Source organism: Saimiri boliviensis, chromosome 13 (assembly GCF_048565385.1).
Source record: "Saimiri boliviensis isolate mSaiBol1 chromosome 13, mSaiBol1.pri, whole genome shotgun sequence".
Lineage (NCBI taxonomy): Eukaryota > Metazoa > Chordata > Mammalia > Primates > Cebidae > Saimiri > Saimiri boliviensis.
In genome coordinates this window covers 56,588,115-56,615,043 of record NC_133461.1, presented here as the reverse complement: position 1 = coordinate 56,615,043, position 26,929 = coordinate 56,588,115, and the positions used below count along the sequence as shown (strand labels likewise).

Below are 26,929 nucleotides of genomic sequence, written 5' to 3'. Positions count from 1 at the left end.
CTAATTCATCTGGTTTACTTTCATTTAAAAAGTAAACCAAAGGTATACATAACATGCCATTTTTCTTTCAAAAATGCAGACATATATAATTATTAAAATGCTTGTTGAATCCAGATGATGGAATACCAACTATTATGTCTAGAAGAAAAAAGGTAGTATAGTTTTAAAAATGGCTTTATACTATTGACTCTTTCAACAAGCATATATCATACATCATCAAATCTAAAATGGTTTAAAGTATAAGGTATATCACCATTTTTATATCACTAGGAAAAAGAATGCTCTCAACTCATACTATTGACTGTGAGATGTGCTCTAATTTCAGGGATGTTAATATGTTTAAAAATTGTTTTTATTTTAACATAAATGTTTTTAAAAATTATGCTGTAATTTTTATAATTAACCAAGTTAAAAATTGAACAATAATAGAAAAAAGTCATCCAGTTTAGCCATCAACCAAGACTATATTGTTGTCACAATGTCTTAGGTATAAATGAGTTGAGGGCCACAAAAGCATCTAAAATACCATAAAATTACATCAGGTTTCACTGTTTTATGCTTTTGAGAATGGTAGCATTCATATTCTAACAATTTACATGTAGAAGCTCAGATATGGACCTTAAAAATGGAGCCGCAAGATGAGAAGTCCTCAGAATTAATACAAGTTCAATTTTAAAATTATTTACCTGTCAGTAAGGAAGGCACAAATAAGATTTTTTGCTTCTTTTGATATGTCATTATCATCAGGAAAGGTAAGTGAATTTTTATGGTTCATAATTTTACTGTAAGTTCCAACCAAAGAATCTGCATAAAAAGGTGTATCACCTGAAAAATTGATAGAGAAAACAAAAGCAAAATGAAATACATTTGAAGAGAGTCAGTTTCAAAGAGTCAAAGCTACCTGTTTAAAAAGATTAGGCATGTATTAAACTAAAAACATACACCTAATATCTAAAAAGAATCCATCACGAAGTTGTTCTAAGCCTCTAAATGCTTTTAAAAACACATACAAAGTAGGTTTGGATCATGTTTATTTCCCACAAACAAAATCAACATTGCTTAATGTAATAAATACTGTATTAGAAAGAGCCAAGTGGTGGGTTTTGAGATGAACAACTATAATATAGACATAAAATCTTCCTTTACTCACCTACAAGCATTTCGTATAAAAATACTCCAACCGACCACCAGTCACATTCTCTTCCATAATAACCATCACCACCTTGGGATTTTAATACCTCAGGGGAAATATAATCAGGTGTTCCAACTGCTGTATCACATCGTACCATGCCTTCCTAAAAAGAATGGCAGGTCAAATTTTGAATTAGAATATAAAGTCTCAATTATTTAAAATGACTTTATTATTAATATAACCTATGGAATTGCAAATCTTTGAGCTATAAAATATCATATTATATTAAAACAATGCAAACCTGAGAAAAATTAAAACAGCTTAATCATATATACATTACTATATACACACGATATACATATACACCAAATGTATGTGTATATACATGTGTATGCATATACACACATACATTATGCGTATTCACATATACACACAAAGCAATGATTTATATTTTGTAATAATGTTCACTAGAAAGACACATTGCCACCATTTATTATTCCCCAAGTTGTGCCAATATCATGATCTCAACTGCCAGTAACAAGTACGTAAGCCAATGCAAATACACTGGGGAACTGATAGGATGAGGCATTTTATAACATATTGGTACAAATGCTGACTTAATTATTTTCTACTAAAATACCTATTTAACTGCATTTAAAACCACAAAGGAAACATACAAAAGTTGACTGTACAAATATAAAATGGAGAAGCATATGTATGGGAAAAGGGCATAATAGTGTGTAAAGCACACTGAATATCTATTTGATACTCATTTTAATGGCCCTCCCACACCAAACCTGAGGGACTTTTTACCTATATTAGCTAGTATTAATCAAACAGAATTATAACTAAATGTACACACAAAAGTTCTTATGCAGTGTTCCCTTCTAACCAACAAATTTTCTATTAAATAAATACAACTTCCTGACTACTGTTCTGTGGTAAGTTTCAAAGAATATAAACTGCTTCAAATGAAAATAAAGTGGCCTACTTGCTCCTTCAGCTGTGTATATGTTATTTATTACATAAATAGTGAGGATGGGTATCTTTTAAGACTCACTGCTAAAATAGGCAGTAAAATCTTTTATATGCTAACAGAAGTCAAGTAAAACACTAAAAAATACACACATTACTGAAATCCAATTTTTATGAAAATCTAATTTTAACACTGGCATTAAGTATTTAGTGACATTTAAGCTAATTCCATTCCTAGTTACCAGTAGAGTATATTAGAGTTGTTATGAAGAATTTAGTAAATCTGGCAATCCACATTTACCCTAAATAGAGAGGAAAAAATAAATGACTAACAAGTTACTAATACAACATTGAAACCATGGTATCTAGTTCAACAAATAATGTCATATCAATTCTGGACAAATCCAGCTATGGTTAGTAAATTCTTAAACCATTTTCTAAAGCAGCATCCATCTTAAATTAGCAAAAACTAAATGAAAATCTAATTAATTAACCTTATTCATCTTCATACAAGTACCAAAATCTGCTAACTTCAAATGTCCAGATTTATCCAGCAGCATGTTATCAGGCTTCACATCTCTGTGGGATGAAAAAAAATAGTACAGTATTTTCTGAAACAGATTAGGCACTGTAAAAATTGTATGAGGCATTTATTTTAGGTCCAGCAACCTCAGTCTAGGTAAAGCCATCTTTGATCTAAATGTGTTCTCTATCCACATCTATAAATTGAAGTTCATCAAGGAAACTTTATATGCTAATGCCTCAGAATAAAACATATATTCCCTTTTAAATAAAGTTTGATTCTTTGAGAGGGAAAGTCAAATTGCTTGAGAGAGACTAATCATCAAAAATATAACAATCAGACATAAAAGGTAATTGAAACATATTAAATAGATAAATACATAAAAAACCCCAGGGCAGGGTCTAAGTCGCTTTCATGTTTTATCTCTGATATGTAGGCAAAGCAATTGCACATAGGATTCAAGGAGTGTTTGTACAACAAATGAAACTATTCTTCTAATGAATAAATATGACCTATTCACTAATTAAAAGCAAATTAAGTTATATATTTAAAAAATTAACATCAAAGCATATACCTTAGAAAACGAGTTTATAATTTTTACTTTTCAGAATACCAATTAAAGGCTATATGATCAGATTAAGGGATATTAAAGAACATATTTACATCAACATTAAATTGAAATGCTAAAATTATAAACTTCAAAGTCTGAAGTTCTTTTTCTTTCTTTCTTTTTTTTCCCCTTTCTGAGATGGAATCTCATTCTGTCACCCAGTCTGGAGTACCGTGACTCAATCTCAGCTCACTGAAACCTCTGCCCCCAGGTTCAAGGGATCCTTCCACCATAGCCTCCCAAGGAGCCAGGACCACACCAATTTTGCTGTGGTTGTTGTTTAATTTTTTTGTAGAGATGCGTTTTGCCCCGTTGCCCAGGCTGATCTCAAACTCCTAAGCTCAAGAGATCCACCAGCTTCAGACTCTCAAAGTGTTGGGATTACAAGCATGAGCCAGCACCTGGCCAAAGTCTTGAGTTCTGAAATACCACTCATGTCATACAGAAAACTGGGTGAATTGAGAGTAGGAAACATTGAAGTTATTTTTAGCTATTTCCTTCAACAAATGAGAAAATTTAAAGCACTTTTATCTTTACCTATGAATAAAACCCATGGAATGGATTGCATCCAATGCAAGAACTACTTCTGCAGTATAGAATCGTGCCCATTTTTCAGGCACATCATAGTTGCTCATTAAGTTTACAAGATCTCCACCAGGCATGTATTCCATCACCATGTAGAGATAACGATCATCTTGGAATGCATAAAAAAGCTATACAAATAGAAAAAACAAACAAAACACATTCATTAATGTTAAACAAAATTGTTTCCTTAAAAAGTGACAAAAATACTAATAAAAGATTTAAGTAACATAATCAAATTACAGCAGTGGCAAGTCGTTTTTTGTGTTTTTTTGTTTTGTTTTTTTTAAAAGACAAACATAAATGCCACAAAAAACCCTTGCATATGCAAAAGGACTATAACCTGATTATTCAGAAGAGTTACATGGAAACATATTTTCTTCATAACTTTCTATACTATTTGAATTTTTTTTTACTGAGATTTTTTTTTTAACTATAACATTTTCAGTAAATATATAAATCTCGTAGGCAAAGAAAGATTGTACTTCTAATTTAACTTGTGCATGAGTGGAGTCTGCTATTAAATTTATATCAATATCACAATGCTCAAGAAGTCTTTGATATCAAATTTGGCTTATAGTTTCAGCTGTTTTGTATTAGCTGTGTAACCAGTAATTTGCTTAACTTACCTGAGTCTCTATGACTATAATCTCTTCTAAAAGACTGTAGGGACTATATTTTAACTTTTATACCTGCTGCTTAGTCAAGCATCTGGATGCCTGGCAGTTCAGCAATTGCTTAATAAAGGCGTAATGAACCAAATCATAAAGCAATCCATAAAGTAGAGGTGCACCTAACAGATGCACCATCTTTCAAGGTTGAGGAATGTTAAAAAAGATTACTGAATATGGAAAGTTCTTAGTGCAACAGATGCTCAACAAATGACAGCAGTCAGAAGGAGAAGCAGTAATAGCTAACACAGAAGGAGGAGGAAGGCAGTGGCTAGGGTTAAAATAGTAACAGTAAAATCCACTAATGTGAAATCGGTGAGAATATCAGGCATAAATATATTATGTGACCAGGGACCAAATAAAAAGAAGTGCAAATGTATAAAATAGCATTTTAAGTAAAACAGTAAGTTTAGAACCAAAAAAGAAAAAAAGCCCTAGAGAAGATGATCTCTAATTTACCCAAATGTTTCTCTTAAAATCTTATTAATATTTCATTTTTTAAACAGTGTTTAATAATTTTAGTTACAGATTCAGTTACTTTATTTTTTTTGCAGAGGCGGGGCGGGGGGGCCTCACTATGTTGCCCAGGCTAGTCTTGAACTCCTGCCCTCAAGTGATCTTCCTGCCTCAGCCTCTTAAAATGCTGGGATTACAGGCATGAGGGCCACCACATCTGGCCCAGACTCAGTTATTTTAATGTAAAAAATATATTTGGGGGAAGAGAGAAGGATAAGAAAGTGCATTTCATGACTATCCCAGATTAAAGTATACAATTTGTCACTTGAGCTCTATAAAGAAATATTGTTAATTTGGTGACAGTTTTACCCTATTGATAGACAATATATTCAGAGAAATAAAGCTCTGAATACCTAAACTGTAAAAAGCACTGAAAGCAACAAGTATGTCATCTATCTTTTAACTAACAGTCACTGAACATTAATTTACCAGTGGTTGTTAGCCAGTGATGAACACATTTTTGGTCATCTCAACTGGTGTGTGGGGTGGAAAGAATTGCTACTGGCATCTCCTGTGTAGAGGCCAGGAATGCTGCTAAACATCCTAAATAAACACACTAGTAATTGGAATAATGTAAAGGATAGCCCCTGACAACAAAGAATTATCTGGCCCAAAATGTCAATAGTACCAACTATCTACACAGTTGATAAAAACGTTATCAGACACTTCAAGTTTAGAAGTGCTATGGCATAAACCCTCATCAACATTTTCCATAACCTTTTAATTCCAATTACTGGTATGCTTTTTAAGGACAGTCTTCATTATATATTATAAATCAGTCACTCAATCAATCACAAATACATGTTAGAAAAAATGATCTAGACTAGTTTAACTTCCCCTATATAAAATTTTACATTAAGGACCCCAATATATAAGACAGATAAAACAGGAAGCTGAACTTACAAAAGAGAGAGAAAACAGAATTATAATCTACCCAAAACTCCGCTTGACCCCATGACTTTGCCTAAGTTACCTCCATGATTGAACATAACCAATCGAAGACAACTTTCACACTTATGAACAAGGAAGCTGTAGCCCAGAGATGTTAAGTAACATGGCCACAGCTTCAGAGAAAGGCCTATGGCAATCAAGACTAGGACCTATAACTACTGTCTTCTAGTGTATTTTTCTTTCTACTGAAAACCTACAGACAAGTATTATTTGGTGACCTAGCTTAACTCCGTTTCCTCTCACTTTCCCTTCATTTCCCTTATTATTTCCTCTTCACAAAATAAGAGACAAATAAATGAGGAGACAGTTAAATAAAATGAGAACCTCATATTTTGGGGAAAAAAATTCAATATTTAATTAAAGTATCTATTTAAATTTTAATAATATATGACTTCCCTCAAATCTAAGTAGATTAAGTTTTCTCTATCTTCTGTATTTCAAAATACGGAATTTAAAATTGTTTAAATTTTACACTTATTTTTTATTTTTATTTTGAGACAGGGTCTCACTGTTGCTCAGGGTAGAGTGCAGTGATGTGAACACTGTTCACTGTAGCCTCGACCTCCTGGACTCAAGCAATCCTCTTACCTCAGCCTCCCCAGCAGCAAGGAATAAAGGTGTGTACGTAATTGTTAAAATTTTGTATAGAGATAGGTGTCAAAATATTGACCAGGCTGGCCCCAAACTCCTGGGTTTAAATGATCTTCCTGCCTTGTTCTCCCAAAATATTGAGATTATAGGCATAAGCCAACATGCCCAGCCCAAATTCTACATTTAAATTAAATTTTCTACATATAAATTCTACAGAAACATAATTATTCTGTTTTGGCCTTTCTTTCTAGAAATGATTCAATAAAATTAAATTTTAAGATTTAAAAGGTAATTAGACAACTTTGTAACTGCCAGTAAATTCTCTATTACTATTCTAAAAAACTAAGCTTCTCAGATGTTCAGTTACAAACTAATATAGCAATAATGAAAGAGTAGCAAAATCATACCTGAACAACCCAAGGACTGTTAGCAAAAGCCATGATGTCCCTTTCTTCCCAGAAAAAAGCAGAATCAGATCTCTTAATCATTTCAAATTTGCTGAGAAGCTTCATAGCATATACCTTCCTGGTGGATTTATGCCTTACCTTTAAAATTGAAAATGGAAAATAATGAACCTTTTGTTAACAGTTAAAGCTCAAGGTTTCACAGAACAATTTACTAAGCACTTTTAATACCTGTTAAATAATTTAACCTTATTGTTTTAGCTATTTTTATTTCTTCGCTTCTGCCAAATTATTCCAAGTAGCTAATGTCGACTTTAATTATCGGAAGTAATGTTTTACAACAATCTTTATTTCCTATAAGATACGTTTACCCCCCACCCTGCTATTTTAAGCTGCTTCCTGTTTATAAAGCTTATTATTTCTATAGCATTTTAGTCTAATATTAGGAGAAAAGATTTATCTTCAGATGCTTGAGATTTCTTCTCTGCCATAGATACTTTGGGAAAACACTTCCCACTATGGCTGGGTTTGACACTAGGCTTTCATACCCTTAGGCAACAATGTCTAAAGAAACTTAAGAATTCTATAAAAACAATATTTTCCCAAATAATATGTTAAACACACAAGTGGATTATTTTAATTTAATAAAGTCCTTTTGTAATCTCATTAAAATAACCTACCAATTGAACTTCTCCAAATGCACCTCTACCAATCACCTTCACTACTTCATAATCTTCAGCTTTCATTCGTAAATCTCTAATTTTATTTATTGTGTCTTTATCTGTATGAAAAGAAAAGTTTATCATTTTAAATCACTAAAACATTATAACTACCACTACTTATTTACATTCGAGTTCTTGAGAAACACAATGAAAAACAACAAACTTAATTAAGAATTACTTGAAAATATGGTAAAACCTGAAGCTATAAAATAAATGTTCAACGTGCTAAGATTTTTTAAAATAAATTCCAGAATAACTTCATTATAGCTACTAAAGGGTTTTTAAAATATGACTTAATAGAATGTTTTAAAAACAAATATTACACTACAAACAAAACCTGAGAATAATTAGCTAATTAGTTCCTAGTATTTTAAGTACACATCAAATCGGAATTTAGGAAATGTGAATAGATATTTTAGATTAATACTGGAATAAAATTTTCTTTTCATAGGGTCAGTTTTAGTGATCCTTTAAAAAAAGACGTAATTTAAGGTATTAAAGGCAAACACACTAAAAAAAAAAAATCAGTTAAATTTTCCAACTGGCAATCTTTAATATTTCTATCATTACATTTCTCTATTTGAACCTAGATTTTAACTTGAAACACACAGTGAAAAATTACTGCAATTATTTATATAAACCTGTCATACTATAAACTATAATAATTCACAAATCCCCACTGGACAGATATTCTAATTCCTAATTTGGTCACAGATTAAAATAGGGCTATTTTAATCCACATGGGTCAACACTGGCATGAGATTACATGGAAAAGCTTCACATTTCAGAGTTGTACAAAATACAGAACAGCTATTAAACTTCAGTTCTAGTTCCTAACAAGAGCTGCATTAATATTCTTGTTTTTCTTTTCAAATGTACATTTAAACTCAAGTGTTTGTGTATTTTATGACCAATAAATACATGCAACAGAGAGCAAATTTATACAGTTTATAAGTATATTTAATTTTAATATCCACTGCAAGAAATCAATTAATTCACTGCACAAATATTTGTATCTCCCACACATCGGGCTGTACGACATTGGAGATAAATAAAGGTAACTTTAAAAAGTAGTTCCTACCTTTAGGAGTTCAAACTCTAGTAAATGAAACAGAAACAAACAATGAAAATAATTTCAAAAAAATGTAATAAGGAAAACAAGCATAGAGTGTTTTGAGTCCTAAGGAGGACACCTAACCAAGGCCCGCTAGGGTGAGAGATAGCTAGGAAGACTTTCTGGAGATGATGGTACCTGAAACAAGTCTAAACTGAATAGTAGTCATTAGCTAGGGGACAGAGAATGAAAGAAAGAACAGGCCGGGCATGGTGGCTCATACCTGTAATCTCAACACTTTGGGAAGCTAAGGCAGGCAGATTGCATGATTCCAGGAGTTCAAGACCAACCTGGGAAACACGATGAATCCCTGTCTCTAAAAAAGTATTTTTTTAAAAAATTAGCTGGGCACAGTGGCAGTTCCCTGTACTACGAGCTACTCAGGAAGCTGAGATGGTAGGATCGCCTAGACCCAGGAGGTGAAGACTGCAGTGAGCCGAGATCACACCAGTGCACGCCAGCCTGGGCGACAGAGCAAGACCCTGTCTCAAAAAAAGAAAGAACAAACAAACAAAATAGGCAGACAAGCAACGTAAACTAAGCATAGTGGAACCGTATCTAAGTTCTTTGTTGCTGGAGTATCAAGTTTGTAGTAAAGACTGACAGAAGAGGCTGGAAAGACCCAAATAAGTTCAGGCGCTTGAACTTTACCTGTCAGCCAGTAATTATATTAACAAAATTATTATTTAAGTATCAAAAACTGTTTTCGCATTAAAGTTTAAAGTAGCTCGCTCTATAAAATAGATCAAAGAAACTGCTCTGTTCTAAAGGGGGTTAAAGGTGTCAGACAAGAGATAGAGCCTCATCTACTTTAGGCTCTTCCATAATATAGCCCTTGAGGAATCCTTTGGAATCTGCTGGGAACTGAGAAGTACCACTACTACGGGAAGGTACCCATGAAAGGAATTACAGTGGATAAAACAACATAGTCAAACTTACACTTCAGAAAAACTACACTAGGGAATTTGTAGAAGATGAATTCAATAAAGGCAAGACAGGAGGTGGGGAGAATTTTAAGAGTATTATAATATCCCAGATGAGACAGAAAGTTCTGAACCTGGGTAATAGCCTGTGGGGCTGAGAAAAGACTCTTGGCTCTAGCTATATGAGGTTTCAAGCCATAAATAGGCTTTAAGTCATTGGAAATCTAAAAGATCTTTCTATGTTCTACTGCCTTGGATTTTAGCTTGTCCTAATGCAGGTTTACATGCTAATAAGTATAAATGTCTCTGTTGGATGGCTTTCAATCAAACTGAGTTTCTATGGCTCTAATTTTCCTGGTTCATCTCACCAAGGGTCCAACCTAGAACTAATCAAGAACTTACTGGTAAAAGCATTAGACTTTAGTTTCCCAAACACTCAGGACTATGTATTCACACCCACTCAAGACTCAGGATCCTAAACAGAAGCCTATCTATTGTAAAGTAGTCATGTAGGAGATCCACTCCTCGTATACGGGTACTATATAGCCTAATCTTTGTAGGCATATGGCTTAATTGAGACAGAAAACAATGCGTGCACTACAACAGGGGTCCCCAACCACTGGGCAGACCTGTACTGGCTCATGGCCTTTTAGGAACTGGGCTGTACAGCAGGAGGAGAGCAGTGGGTGAGCAAGCATTAACATCTGAGCTCCACCTCCTGCCAGATCAGCGGTGGCATTAGATTCTTACAGGAGCATGAACCCTACTGTGAACTGCACATGCAAGGAATCTAGGTTGCACACTCCTTATGAGAATCTAATGCCTGATGATCTGAGGCGGAAGTTTCATGAAACCATCCTGTCCGCCACCCTTCAACCCCCACCCTGTCCATTGTCTTCCACAAAACTGGTCCCTGTACCAAAAATGTTGGGGACTGCTGCTCTAAAGAAAAATAATAAGTACACAAATAAATATGTAACTTAATTTCACATTGTTATACATATTCTCTAGAAAATAAGACCAAGCTTTCCCAAGTCTGTAAGCACAGACTATATATATAGGCTAATTCTTCAGTCACTTCAAACTCTGCATTGATTCCTCAAACAAACACAAGTCAAGGAAAACAACTCAAAATTGTTTTTTTTTAATTGACTACTGATACTACTCCCAATGCCCTCAATTCTTTGAGCAGCCATTCTTCCTTAAAGGCTAACAGTCTTAGGCCGGGCATGGTGGCTCAAGCCTGTAATCCCAGCACTTTGGGAGGCTGAGGCGGGTGGATTACGAGGTCAAGAGATCGAGACCATCCTGGTCAACATGGTGAAACCCCGTCTCTACTAAAAATACAAAAAATTAGCTGGGCATGGTGGCGCGTGCCTGTAATCCCAGCTACTCAGGAGGCTGAGGCAGGAGAATTGCCTGAACCCAGGAGGCGGAGGTTGCGGTGAGCTGAGATCGCGCCATTGCACTCCAGCCTGGGTAACAAGAGCGAAACTCCGTCTCAAAAAAAAAAAAAAAAAAAAAGGCTAACAGTCTTAGGCAAGTTTTTCTCTCTGTAAACATTTGTTTGGCTGCTGCAATCACAGACCATCACTGAACAGCTCTCTCTGCTTGGCTAATGAATAAGCCACTGGTACACTACATAACACTGCAGCCTCTTTTTTTTTTTTTAAGTCTGTGTTTCTTATGATCATTTTTCTTTATGAAGAAATTCTATTGGGATGAGATACTCTGTTTTAAACATTCTATTTTTTTCTGAGTGCTACTGTCCTATGAGGAAGATCTTACTGAGTGCTTAGTCTGGGAATGCCCAATGTATACCATAATCCTTTAGCACAGCTATACTGTCTCTGCATAATTTTTTTTAAAATGCTTTGCCACCTAACTTGATAAAAATAATCCTTACTCCATTGTGCTGCAAAAGGACATCTGGGATGGGCATGATGGCTCACACCTGTAATGCCAGTGCTCTGGGAGACAGAGGAAGAAGGATTGCCCACGGCCAGGAGTTTCACATCAGCCTGGACAACATAGCAAGACTCGTCTCTACAAAAAATTTAAAAATTAGCCAGGCCCATGGTGGCATGCATCTGTCGTCCCAGCTACTTGGGAGGCTGAGGCAGGAGGACTGCTTGAGCCCAGGAGTTCGAGGCTGCAGTGAGCTATGAACATGTCACTGCACTCCTATCTGTGCAACAGATTCTTAGGGGAGGACAAAAAAGGACAACATTTGAAGTATACTTTTCTCTTCTTGCTTTAACACGAGGTATATGCACTGGTAATAAAAAATAAATAAAATGTTTTGGTATGGTGGTACATATAGCACTCAAAACTGTCAAGCTGTAACAGCATCACTGTGATTTCTGCTGTGCTGAGTGGCAGTGTGAAGCAAGGAGAGCATTACATATGGTCTCTGTTGTAGTTACTCAGCTTAGCTGTTGTAGAACAAAAGTGTGGCAACATCCCAAGAAAACTTTACTTATGAACATTAAAATCTGATTTTCATATTATTTCACATTCATGATGTATTATTCTTCTGACTTTTTAAAAATTATTTAAAAAAAAAAATATGCTTAGCTCATGAGCCATAGTGGTGGGTCAGATTTGGCCTGTGGGCTGTAGTTCACCAACTCCTGCTCTGATAAAACCCAGCAGCCCTCAGAGGACACTGCTTCCCTACAGCTCTCAAGTGGGAACCTTTACTTTTCCCCAGGCCTTAGACTATTGACCCTGAAAGTGGAATAGATGAACTCCACTGCTATCTCCACATCCCCACCCCTAAATCTGCCAGCTTTGATTTTCATTGTTTTAGGTTGTATTTCTCACCTCTCATTGTTGCTGTAATCCACTGACTCTCAGAGGTCACCATATCTCGTTGCTAGACAATTTTACTTCCTGATTTATCAAACTTCTCTCCAATATTCTCCTGTTTTAATTATTAGTAACTTTAATATACCCACAGATAATGCTTACAGTACTGGCCTCTCAACACCTATACTTCTCTCCGTCAATGATTTTGTCCTCCACCTTTACATTACCTTGGTCACTCATTTCCATGGTCACATAGTAGACCCTGTCATTACTAGTAATTATAATCTTCCCACAATTTCAATAAGAAAACTTACACTGTCTATTACTCTCTTATAGCTTTCCTGCTTAGTTCCTCTAGTATCTTAACTCCAACAACACCCCAACCCCACCAGGACCTCCAATACATTGATCCTACTCCATCCATACTTTTCCTCATTGTACTGATAGCCTCTCTGTCCTACCTACCCAGCTTAAATTACATGGTCAATTATTATCATCACTCACTTGCATATACCTTTAATGTCATGAGTTCTCTTCTGCTCCACCTTACTTAGCTCGACAAAATGACAATCCTATTACAGTTAAATCCAACTCTCCAACTACTCTCTGTCAGCACCCATGCAGTTGAATATGTCGCAATAAATACATAAAATCACAATGATTGATCCTATTTTAAAATTCATAATCACAAACATCAAGCTAGCCTTTAGCTCTACTTGGCAATCCTAAATTTCTAGCCACTCTCCCACTCTCCTAGAGACATATTTCAAGTTTTCTTCTTTCTTCACACAACTCTCACAACTCTCCTACTGATCCTCATTCACAGATAATGATCTTGTTGGCTACTACCCTGAAACAAATGAAACAATCAGAAGAAAACTGCCACTGATTTACCACCACTTATACACTTAACTATCAGCATGTACAAGCATGTTTGTCTTTTCATCTTTTACTATGGGAGACTACTCCTATCTTCAGTCAAACCCTCCACTCGTGCTCTACTTGTTATTCTTTTTCATTACTGTAGTTCAAGGACATTGCTAAAGTAATTCTCCCTTTCTCCTCTATTACTAAGCTTTCCCATTCTTAAATGGATCCCACCAAGCTGTTTTCTCTCCCATCTTTAAGAAACAACAACAACAAAAATCTCTTAATCCCATTTCTCTCAGCAGCTACAGTCCCACTACTCAACTCCCCACTGCAGCAAAATTTCTCAAAAGTTGTCTATACTCTCTGTGACTAAATCTTTTCTCCTATTTGCTCTAAAACCCACTTCAGGTCAGCTCTGGCTCTCACCTTTCTTTCAAAACTACTTGTCAAAGTCACAAATGAGCACCATGTTGCTAAATCCAATGACCAATTCTCAGTCCTCATCTTGATACATCAGCGGCTTTAACCATCTGATGACTCTCTTCTGATACACATTCTTTACTTGACTTTCAGGACATAACATTGTTCCAATAATACTGAAGATTTTATTTTTTAACCTCAGTAGTTCCCAGTTGCCTTGGCTGTTTCCTCCTCTTCGCTCAGATTTCTTAAAATTGGAGCATTCCAAGGCTCAGTCCTTGATGGTGTTTTCTTCTCCATCTGCACTCACTTCTCTGGTGGGCTTTAAAAACCGTCTACATACCAACTTCCAAATTTTTATGTCTCGTCTAGACATCTCTCTAAACTTTAAACTTATATATTCAATTACTTTCAAAATATATCCTCTTTTGAAACACTTCTCAAAGTTAATGTGCCAAAAACTGAAGAAATATTCTCACCCAAAACTTAGACCTATGAGTCCCACACTTTGTTCAATTTTGCTCAGGACAAAATTCTAGGGCGCATTCTCGACTCCTTTTTTTCTTATACTCCACAGCCTATCTTTCAGGAAAATATGCTGGCTCTCTCTTTATCTGGAATCTGATAACTTCTCATCCTCTACATTGCTGCCATGCTAGACCAAGTCACCATCATCTCTTACTTGGATTACTATAATAGCCTATTAACTGATTTCCCTGTGATATTCCCAACACAGGGTTATGCTCTTAAAACACAAGTCAGATCATGTCACTTCTCTGCTTAAAAGTCTCTAATGTCCTGCCATCTCACCAAGAGCAAAAGCCCAAGACTTTACAATGGCCTAGAAGACTCGACATGACCTAGCCTCCCTATTTCCTTACCTCTATGATACCATCCTACAATTCTCTCCCTTGCTTAATCTTCTTCAGCCATACTGACTTCCTTGCTGTTCCTCAAACAGGCCAGGTACACTCTTCTCCCTTCAGGCCTCTGCACAGGCTGTTACTCTGTATGCTACTCCCTTCCCTCAGACATCCACATGGCTAACTCCCTCAACTACTTCAACTCTTTTTTTCAAATGCCACCTATTAGCAAGGCCTATCCTGGCCACCTATCTAAAACTAAAAACTTCTCATCATTTCCAATCCTTCGTAAACTGTTCTATCTTTTCCTGTGGCAGATTTCAACCTGTTATTCACAAAATTGGTTTTATGAAAATAATACTTGCAAAATTACAAATCAGGTAAGTCCTCATTCATTCTAAAACTTCCAAATAGGATTTAGTTACCATCTAGACCCTTTTAGCAATTTCTGATTGTCAACTATACTGAGCCAGGAGATGCTGGCAGAAAGCTAAGATTCAGAGAAGTGAAATACTACTATACAACACATTCAGCAAGAAATGAAATAGGCAAACTGAGTCATAAATAGGAACAACAGTCTTAACAACCACTACCTAGCTAATCATTAGAGCTAGTCGTTTACAGTTAAACATTCTCCAAATGATCACAAGTTAGCAAAAGGGCCAGGGCAAAAAAGGCTAACTTATAGCTTCCGGGTTACCGATAATTCAAAAAGATTTCAATCATATATGAACTCTTCAATCTAATTTTCAAGAAAGCAAATGGGCAATTTTTCATAATACTGTCTTAAAAATCGGCTGGGTGTGGTGGCTCATGCCTGTAATTACAGCACTTCGGGAGGCCGAGATGGATGGATTGCTTAAGGTCAGGAGTTGGAAGACCAGCCCGGCCAACATGGTGAACTCTACTAAAAATACAAAAATTAGCCAGGCGTGGTGGTGGGCGCCTGTAATCCTAGCTACTCTGGAGGCTGAGGCACAAGAATCACTTGAACCCAAGAGGTGGAGGTTGCAGTGAACTGAGATCAGGCCACTGCACTCCAATCTGGGCGACAGAGCAAGACTCAGACTAAAAAAAAAATATATACACACACACACACACACACACACACACACACACATTAAATTAAAAATAAATAAAAATCATACTTTATACCCAGTAAATTCTACTTCTAGGAATTTATCCTAAGGAAAAGAGATATAATATGGGACCAAGATTTCTATAATAAAATAGTTTTTATAATTTTAAAGGGTAAATAATTTCATATACATATAAAAGAATATTAGGTAACATTTAAAATTATGTGGCTGAATAATTACACAGTTATGTTCAGCATATATTGAGCAAAAAAATGAACTGCATACAGTATATGAATTTGATTTTCTATAAACATAATTATATACTGATATACAGATACGGCTTTTTTTTTAAAGACCAGAAGAAAATATGCCAAAAGAATAACTGCAGTCTTCTCTGAGTTTGGTGAGATTACAGACTATTCTGCCACATTTACTATATATTTTAAGTTTTTTATAATGACCCTGTGTTGCTTTTCTAATGGGAAAAAAAAAAAAAAAAAGATGTATTTTGCCTGGCCCAAGATCCTAGATTATAAAACGTACATTACTTTATGCATCACTAGAAATTGTAACACACATTCCAATTTCAAATATGTTCAAAGCTTTTTTAAATGTCAGAATAGATAAAATACGGTAATAAACATTATACACCATATACCATTTGCCCAGAATACTGCTACTTTGCCTAAAGAAGCCCAGAAGACATTGCATACTTTTAGAGTAGTGAAAGCAGACCTAATAAGCTCAAAATTTAAACTTATTTGAAAAATTCACAAAATGTTATATCCAATTCCATAAAAATCTGATTTTTTTTTGAGACAGGGTCTCACTCTGTCATGCGATCTCAGCTCACTAAAACCTCTACCTCAGAGTTCAAACAATTCTCTCACCACAGCCTCCCAAGTAGCTGGGACTACAAGCACACACCACCATGCCCAACTAATTTTCGTATTTTTGTAGAGACAGGGTTTCGTTCACCATGTTACCCAGGTCATTCTTGAATTCCTGGGCTCAGGTGATCTACCCACCTCGGCCTCCCAAAGTGCTGGGATTACAGACATGAGCCACTGCACCCAGCATCTGATTGTTTTAATGAAGATTAAATGTCCAAATGTTCAAATAAAATCATGCTCCAAGAAGATATGCCACATTTTGACTGCATATGCACTTATGCATGCATCCACCCATCCACATACACATAGAGTAATCCAGTTTAATAAAGAGACCAACAAAAAATAAATATAAATTAAAAAATCCAAACTCCTAAATTCAAATTCCTCAACATGGCAAAAAAAACCACAAAAAACAAAAAACACATTTTGATCTTGTGACTGTCCAGTCTTGTATTTCTAGATAAGATACTCCCCACAACAATGCTCTAGCAATGCCTAGTTATTTGCAATTGCCTGTAGAAAACATACTGTTTCATATCTCTGTGCCTTGGCAGATGTTATCACTAGCCTAAGATGACTTCCCCCACCACCTTATCTGACCAAGTTACCATTAAACAAGATCTAATCTTTTATCTCCTCTTTAGACATTCCCAATTCCCTCTCAAGCACAAGGTATGACTCCCTTCTCTGAGATACCATTATTTCCCTATATTTCACCTAACAATCTGAAATGGAATTGTTTATATAGGTCTGTTTCTTCTATTACATTGTATGTCCCACAATCCTTAAGGATAGAGACTGTACTTGTACTTGATGCTGCTAAAATATTAAAAACACTTAATGACATTATACAAAAAAATGGAGATAAACACATGCTGTATTTATCTATTCAGGAACAATAGAAAAGCCATATATATTTACTCCAAAATAATAAAAGTATATATTCAAAAATCAATGGAGTTTCTCAAAATGTTAAACATAGAATTACCATATGACCCACCAATTCTACTTCTAGGTATCTATGTAAGAAAAATAAAAGCATATGTCTACACAAAAACTTCTACACAAATGTCCATAGCAGCATTATTCATAAAAGCCAAAAGTAGAACCAATACAAATGTCCATCAATTGATGAGCAGATAAACAATATGTGGTATATCCACACAATGGAATATTACTGGCAATTAAAAAGAATGAAATACTGACACATGCTACAACACTGATAAATAATAAAAACATGCTAAGCCAAAGAAGCCAGTCACAAAAGACCATTTTATTGATGATTCCTTCTAAAGGAAAGGTCAAGTGTTGACAAATCTATAGAGACAGAAAATAGATTAGTAGATACCTAAGGCTGGAAGCCTGGGGAGAAATGAAGAGTGATTGTTAATGGGTGTTGGCAGATCTCTAGAAACAGAAAATAGATTAGTGGTTGCCTAGGGCTGGAAGCCTGGAGAGAAATGGAGAGTAACTGTTAATGGGTATGAGGTTACTTTATGAAATGATAAAAATGTTGTGAAAGTAACTGTGGTAATGGTTGCACAACTCTGTAAATATACATACACCAAAAAAGCTCACTGAACTGTACACGTTAAATGGTGAATTTTATAGTATGTAAATGATAACTTAATAAAGTTGCTTTTAAAAAAAAACCAATCTTGAGTTTGGCAATGATTTTTACATATGACACCAAAAACACAATCAATGCAGAAATAGTTTGTAAGTTAGATTTCATCAAAATTAAAATTTTTGCTCAAGGAAGACACAATGCAAATGAAAACTGATACTAGCAAATGTGGCAGGGATGCAGAACAATAGAAACTCTCATTCATTGTTGATGGGAATGTATAATAAAATAGTATAGCCACTTCAGAAGACAGTTTGGCAGTTTCTTAAGAAGTTAACCTATTTTTAGCAAACAGCCTAGCAATTCCACTTCTGGGTATTTAGGTATTTGCCCAAGTGAATTTAAAACTAACTTCGTGGCAGGGCACAGTGGCTCACACCTATGATCCCAGCATGTTAGGAGGCCGAGGCAGGCGGATCACCTGAGGTTGGGAGTTCAAGACCAGCCTGACCAACATGGAGAAATGCTGTCTATACTAAAAATACAAAATTAGCTGGGCGTGGTGGCACACGCCTATAATCCCAGCTACTCAGGAGGGTGAGGCAGGAGAATCGCTTGAACGCAAGAGGTAGAAGTTGCAGTGAGCTGAGATCACACCATTGCACTCCAGCCTAGGCAATAAGAGCGAAACTCCATCTCAATCAATCAATCAATCAGTCAATTCATGCAAAAACCTGAAAAAACACAAATATTTATAGCAGCATTATTCATAATTGCCCCAAACAGGAAATAACAAATGTTCTTCAACAAAGGAATGAACAAACAAACCAAGGTATATCCATTCCACAGAAAGTTGCTCTGCAATTTAGGGAAAAAAAGGAACAAGCTACTACTTCACATAGCATGGACAACATGGAGGAATCTTAAATGCATTTTTTTTTTTTTTTTTGTGAGCCAGAGTCTTGCTCTGTTACCCAGGCTGGAGTGCAGTAGCACAATCTTGGCTCACTGCAACCTCCCAGGTTCAAGTGATTCTCCTGCCTCAGCCTCCCACGTAGCAGAATTGTAGGCGCCCACCACCACACCTGGCTAATTTTTGTATTTTTAGTAGAGACAAGGTTTCGCCATGTTGGCCAGGCTGGTCTCAAACTCCTGATCTGGGGTGATCCACCTGCCTTGGCCTGCCAAAATGCTGAGACTATAGGCATAAGCCACCATGCCCAGCCTTAAATGCATTTTTGCCATGTGACAAAAAGACAGACTCAAAAAGCTATACATCGTATGATTCCATTTAATGACATTCTGGAAAAGGAAAAACTATAGGAACAGAAAAACAGATCAGTGTTTCCCAGGAGTGGGGGTGATGGAACTGTTCCACATGGTATTGGGGTGTTACATAAAAGACTATGTATTTGTTAAGACCCACAAAACTATATATACTTTATGCAAATAGAAAAAAATCATTCTCAGGAGCAATGAGCACACCTAGCACCCAAATCTTGATTTCTAAGTATCATTCTCCAGTAAAAAAAAAAAACAAACAAACAAACAAAAAAAAACAGAGCTCTATGGAAAAAATGGCTGATATTAGGGCTAGAGGGAAAATATAAGATGAGCCTGGAGCATCGTGTAATGCCAGAAACTGAAGAGGTGTTCCTTTAAAAAAATAAAATAAATAACATGTCAAAGAACACAGGAGTAGGAGCTGGGTCCAACCTGAAAGAGCTCCCAAAAGGTGAAAATGAGAACAATTTAAGCAACAAAGTATTAGGTTGGTGCAAAAGCAATTGTGATTTTTGCCAAAAGTAATGGCAAAAACTGCACTTACTTTTGCACCAACCTAATAAATAATAAATTACTGAATTATATCCCAAAGTACAAAATAAATATATGCAGTTTATATGATGTAAATAAATGACTGAATACATGGGGGAGAAAGGGCAAATCTTCCATACAGAATTTCAAATAACACATGTAAAAATTCTCCCCTCTAGGGGAGTATGGAAACGGAATATTCTCCCCTCCACAGTGTTTGGAAAAAGAAAACGGTAACTTTCTAGTGGAGAAGCTTGCCCGACACTACCTTAAACCAAATGATAAAACATAACATCACCAGTGATGTGCCTCAATTTATGATGGAATTATATTACAATAAAACCATCATAAAGTTGGAAGTTTTAAAGTTAGAGACCATCTGGACTTTCTAGATCATCTCTAACAAGTCAGCATCCAGCATCCAATACACAACAAATACTTACTATACTATCAGTTTGGCAGTAAGAATATAAATGCCCCTGCTCTCATGGCACTTAACATCTAGTGATAGGAGAAGGAGAAAAAGGAGAATGGACACTGTCTTAGTCTGTTTTTGCTGCTATACAGAATACCACAGAATGGGTAATTTATAAAAGAAAAAAAGGGCATCTGGCAAGGGTCATTCAATAGTAGACAAGTGGAAGAGTAAAAGCAATACATGCACAAGAACTCACTTTTTTTTTTTTTGAGATGGAGTTTTGCTCTTGTTACCCAGGCTGGAGTGCAATGGTGCGATCTCGGCTCACCGCAACCTCGGCTCACCGCAACCTCCACCTCCTGGGTTCAGGCAATTCTCCTGCCTCAGCCTCCTGAGTAGCTGGGATTACACGCACGCGCCACCATACCCAGCTAATATAAGAACTCACTTTTATAACTAACCTCTTTCCACAATAACAGCATTAATCCATTCATGAGGGTGGAACTCCCATGAACTAATCACTTCTTAACGTCCCCAACTCCTAGTATTGGCAATTAAACTTTAATAAGTTTTAGTGAAGACATTCAAACCACAGCAGGTACCAATCACATAATCATTAAGAATAAATATAACCTTTGATATGTGTACAAGATGCCATAAAAGTACATGCTCAGAGTATCAGATCTATGAAGCCTAGATAATTAAGAGGTTAGGGAACAAAAATGAAGGCTTATTTGAAATTTAAAGAATGATTGCATTAAGTTGGGTGGGGTTGGAAAGAATTCTAGAAAAATAACATCTGAAAAGTCTTTTGGAGAAGGTATCATGGTACTTTCCAGGAAATAAATGTCAGCGTGCAACTGATGTGTAAAGAAACAAGGAGGAGAGGTGAACAGTTAAGAATGCCACTTAGAAGCTTAGATAGTATCAAGTTTAGAAAATCCACCACAAACCTGGGAATGGAATTTGACTTAAATTTACTATTCAAAAAGAATCCTCTGGCAGCAATGTAGGTAATTGTACATGGGCAAAAGTGATGTATTATTGAGACTGAATGGGAGATTTTTATGATCATTTAAGTGAAAATAATGAAGCTTAAACAAGAGTAGCTGTGTTGGAAAAAGAGGGAAAGTCAAGCCTCTGTGTAAAGACTGCCACTGTTCAGAAATCTGCACTTACCAGTCTTTTCTTTGGTTTATTATAACCAGACCATTTACCTATTGTTACTTTTCCAGCAACTCCATCATTCTCCAAAGTTTCTCTAAAGATCTTCAATCACCTCAGCATGTTAATTCAATAGTTGTAAACTGACTCCACTTAGAGGTGTAAACTTACTTAAAGCACTCAAACTTTTCCTCTTCCTTGAACTTCAATTTCTTTACCTTTTTAAAACTCAGGAGAGTTATAAAAAGAAAAAACAAGCAACTAAGTAATTTTTTTTATTATCCAACTCCTTAACCCAAAGGCTGCAGCCTGCCATTTCAGTCTCATCTCCTGCAGTCTGTCCTCCCAACTCTCTCTCTCATCATAAACCAAGTTCAATTTACACGAAACTCCTGGTTCCTCAAAGATGTCATACTTATGGAAGACTTTGTGATTTAAATGGTCTTCCCTCTACGCCAGAACTGTTATTCCTCAATTGAAAAATCGTGCTCATGTTTTAAGGCTCAAGTATTACTTTCTTTTTGAAGCCTTTCTTTGCCCCATTCAAGATCTGTATCACTACATTCCCTACAAATTTCTACTATTACAAGGTATATACAAGGTGCTATTTGCTTCTGTGTGTTATTTCCATCGACCAAATGGTAAAAGTTTACCATCTCGTGGATGCAGTTTCTAAGAAAAACAGTCTTGTTCCTCATGCCTTTAGTGACTGGACATTCAAAAACTATTTCAAGAATGGTCTCATGCAGTGAAATTATCCTTTTCTCATGCATCTTGATCACGTAATTCTAACAGGGAAGGATGGGAGTGGAAGAGAGAATGACTTTTAAATGTCTTAAGAGGTTTTCACAAGACGTGGCTCATTGTAGTCTTCTGGCCTAACACATTTTTAATAGATTTATACTACTCTTTTGCATTTATCCCTGGATATGTATTCATACTTCAGATCTGATCTGGTTCATAAAACTTTATAATCTCAACTGAGAACTCCCTGCAGAAGAACCTTGCTTTCTACGGTTGCAACCTTCTAATATTTATTACCTTTTGAAATGTTATCCTTCACTTAGAATTATTATTAATAGGACCTATCTTTCCTATAAATTTGATTACATTTCCTAAGCTTGGAGCATGTGTCTAACTGTGCCCAGCACTTCTTTCCTTCATCAATACAAAGTCTTAGGCAGTTTTGCCTCTCAAGGGATATTTGACAACATCTAGAGACATTTCTGGTGATCACAAATAGGGATACGGGTTAGGGAATGCTACTGGCATTAAGAAGGCGAAGGCCAGGGGTGCTGTTAAACATCATATGATTCATACGATACAAAGAATAGCCTCCCAGCAAAGAGTTTTCTGACCCAAAATGTCAATGGAGCCACTTGAGAAACGCTGGTCTAAAGTGAACTGAATGCTTTGTCTCAAGGTGTCTGTAACATCCTAAATGTTAACCAATTCAAATTCATCTCTTTGGATTACTAAGTCTGAATAGTGATTACTCTCATTACTTTCTCAATAATTGTACTATTTGCCAAAGCAACCAAAAATTTACCAACCGTACTGGATGCTTTTATCACTACCATAGCTATTATGTCATTCTGTAATCTATATTATAAAATATATAGTATATGACCATAAAATATCAGGTTTTTTTTAATCCACACTAATGCTCTCTCTTGCATTTATAGCCTGAGGTTTATGAGTTTTCTTCATTCAATGGTCTTCCCTTCTCCATTATCTTCTTTTAGACTGTTAAGATTTGTTTGATAAGCATGTCTTTCTATTAACATATAATTATGAATCTTGTACCCTAAAGTCGCTGTGACATCCATATGGTTTATAAGCATATACAATCATAATCACTGTTCCCAAATTTTCTCTCCCATCATCCTCCCAATTTTCCCACTCCCAACATGTATCTTCAAAACTGTGACTCACTCCCACCACAATAGCTTAATTTTATCCTGATATCTCTCTAACCCCTACTAAAGTTTCACCTTAAATATTTCCTTATCGGGTATGTGAGGCTGATAAACATTTTCTTTGCTGTCCTCATTATTTAGGTATCATACACTAGAGTCCAGAAAAGCAAATCTTTATATTTAACTAATTATTCAGTCAAATGGTCACAGATTCTCTTTTCCCTTTTGTTTCCACACACTTCTTAACACAAAGAGATTAAAAATTAGGCCAGGTGCAGTGGCTCACGCCTGTAATCTCAGTACTTTGGGAGGTCGAGGTGTGTGGATCGCCTGAAGTCAGGAGTTCGAGACCAGCCTGACCAACATAGAGAAACCCCGTCTCTACTAAAAATACAAAAAATTAGCTGGGCGTGGTGGCAGATGCCTGTAATCCTAGCTACACGGAAGGCTGAGGCAGGAGAATCGCTTGGAACCTGGGAGACAGGTTGCAGTGAGCTGAGATTGCACCACTGCACTCCAGCCTGGGCAACAAGAGCAAGACTCCACCTCAACAAAAAAAAAAAAAAAAAGAAAGAAAGAAAAAGAAAAATTAATAGGTTGGAATATAATTAAACCTGATGATTAAAAATGATATTTGAGGCTTAATAAGACTTAAGCTGAATTCTTTAAAGAGAAATATTTTATCTCATATTCCAGGTATATTCTTAGATCACTACATCTGATATGTCCCAGCAAAAAGCAATTAGAAACAAAGCCAATATTTACCTTTAATTAAATAATTCTGACATGCTTGCTGATGAAAGCTAAATCTACATAAGAGTTTCAGGCCATGCATGGTGGCTCACGCCTGTAATCCCTGCACTTTGGGAGGTCGAGGCAGGCGAATCATGGTCAGGAGCTTGAGACCAGGCTGGCCAACATGATGAAACCCCATCTCCACTAAAACTATAAAAATTAGCAGGGCATGGTGGTACATGCCTATAATCCCAGCTACTTGGAAGGCTGAGGCAGGAGAATTGCTTGAACCCAGGAGGTGGAGGCTGCAGTGAGCTAAGATCACACATGGCACTCCAGCCTGGGCAACAGAGCAAGACTCCGTCTCAAAAAAAAAAAAAAAGAATTTCAGCAGTATGTAAAATACTATCCTACACAAATCTATTGCTCTGCGTATCACATAAACACAATGTCAGTAAAGGAAGAATGTTCCAATTATATTGAAAAAATAAGTTTGCTATGTTTATTTACATTTATAATATGTTTATTCATCTTTTTGTTCATGTCTTTAAATTTTATTATGATTTCATGGTGTTCATATACACTGTTTTCCTTAAAATATTAACTTACATGGAAGTAATTCTTTTTCTTGAAGCAACAAATTGGTTTAAAATTAGGCTGATTACTAAATGAGCATTAAATTTCATGATTTTTAAGGTTGAGTTTGTTAATATATAATTAACAAACAGAGACTAAAGGACGCTTTTTGTGTGCAGATTTCAATGCATTTTTGATTGATACACTCATATAATCACCACATGGAAGTTACAGAATTCCAAGGTTTCTTCATACCTTTTTCTAACCCCTAAAGTTTTACTTCAACTTCTTATAGGATTTCTAGCTCAAAGTTTTGCATTTCTAGCATGCCCTACAAATGCAATTATGTAATAATATAGCCTTTTTGTGTCTGGCTTTTTTCACTTAACAGAACGCTTTTGAGATTGATGGACATATCAGTAATTCATTACTTTTTATTATTGAGTAGTATCCCATTATGTGGTTGTACCCCAATTTATCCATTGATCAGCTGATGGGCACTTGAGCTTCTTCCAGTTTTCGGCAAATATAAATAAAGCTGCCTGAAATATTTTCATATAGCTCTTTGCTCGGACATATGCTTTCATTTCTTTTCAGTAAATACCTAGGAGCACAATTCCTGGGTCATACAGTAAAATGCATATATAACTTTATAAGAAACCATCAAACCATTTTCCAACGTGCCTTATCAATTATAAACCAATAAGTAATGTACAGAGTTCTAGCTGCAACACATTTTCATCAATACTTGATATTGTCAGTTTTTAAATTTTTAATCATTCTAATAGAAGTGTACTAGTATCTTATTGTGGCCATAATTTGCAACTTCCTAATGACTAACCACAATGAACAGTTTTGCATGCACTTACTGGCCATTTTTACATCTTCTTTGGAGAAATGTCTGTTCAAATATTTTGCCTATTTTTAAACTGAATTATTTGTCTTTGTTATTATTAAGTTGTTAGACTTGTTTATATATTCTAGATACCAGTCCTTTATTGGACATATGATTTGCTAATGTTTTCCCATTTTGTAAGTTGTCTTTTCACTCTTGTATTTTTTTTTTTTCTTGGAGATGAAGTCTTGCTCTGTCACCCAGGCTGGAGAGCAGTGGTGTGATCTTGGCTCACTGTAACCTCTGCCTCCTGGGTTCAAGCAAATCTCCTTGCCTCAGCCTCCCAAGTGGCTGGGATTATAGGCGCCTGCCAACACGCCCAGCTAATTTTTGTACTTTTAGTAAAGGGGTTTAGCCATGTTGGCCAGGCTGGTCTCAAACTCCCAGACTCAACTGATCCGCCTGCCTTGGCCTCCCAAAGTGCTGGGATTATAGGCATGAGCCACCGCACCTGGCCTTCACTCTTAATAGTATCCTTTGAAGCACCAATAAAAGTTTTTCATTTCGATTATATCCAGTTTATCTATTTTTCTTTTGTTGCTTGTGCTCTTGGTATTACATCTAAGAAATGACTGCCATGCCCCACCATCTACCTTTGTACTAAGGAACATTTATCCCTTATCTACACATTCTCTGTAAATGCCAGTTATCATCAAGATAAATAATCAAGCCTATACATCTTTTTAGTTCTTTCACTATACTGTCAGGTAGGAAGGTAAGCAAATGTAAACATTAATAAAATTTTGCTGCTATGTCCATAAGACGTGAGAAATCATTAAAACTTTTATACTTAAAAAGTTATCAGTTCAGAATCTGGCACCATATTCAAAAACAAAATTAAAACTGAATAAATGTTTAAAAATTGAAAAACTAAAAGAGCATAAAATTAACAAGTAAAATTCTAAGGCAAGATTTCAAAGTATAGAAATGATTTTAAAAATTTAAAAGGTATAACTATTTAGAAAAATAAAACCTTTGTAATAGAACATATATAACCAAAATTGAAAGATAACACCAAACCAATCAAATTTACATATATCAATATTTATAGTTTAGAAATAGAAATAAATGAAGGAGGACTTTATGATCTAAATCTTATCAATTCTTTAAAAGTTTGAAACTATAACTTATTTAATCAGATTTTTTTTTTTGAGACAGAGTCTTGTTCTGTCGCCAGGCGCCAGGAGCCA

The 26,929-nt window shown here is 35.7% G+C and overlaps 1 protein-coding gene across 4 annotated transcripts in view; it reads right to left on the bottom strand.

Annotated features, from left to right (window-relative positions):
• LOC101051787 (rho-associated protein kinase 1) overlaps nt 1–26,929 on the bottom strand; it is a 167,831-nt gene that overhangs the window by 94,304 nt on the left and 46,598 nt on the right. For 3 of the 4 annotated variants that reach the window (XM_003924789.4, XM_010335516.3, XM_074383705.1), the window contains 6 exons: nt 7,636–7,736; nt 6,959–7,096; nt 3,778–3,953; nt 2,602–2,686; nt 1,151–1,295; nt 687–825 (listed from right to left, as the gene is read on the bottom strand). In XM_003924789.4, the coding sequence (XP_003924838.1) occupies nt 687–825; nt 1,151–1,295; nt 2,602–2,686; nt 3,778–3,953; nt 6,959–7,096; nt 7,636–7,736 (784 nt within the window). The remainder of the gene's footprint in view (nt 1–686; nt 826–1,150; nt 1,296–2,601; nt 2,687–3,777; nt 3,954–6,958; nt 7,097–7,635; nt 7,737–26,929) is intronic. The other variant, XM_074383706.1, reaches the window with a different exon arrangement.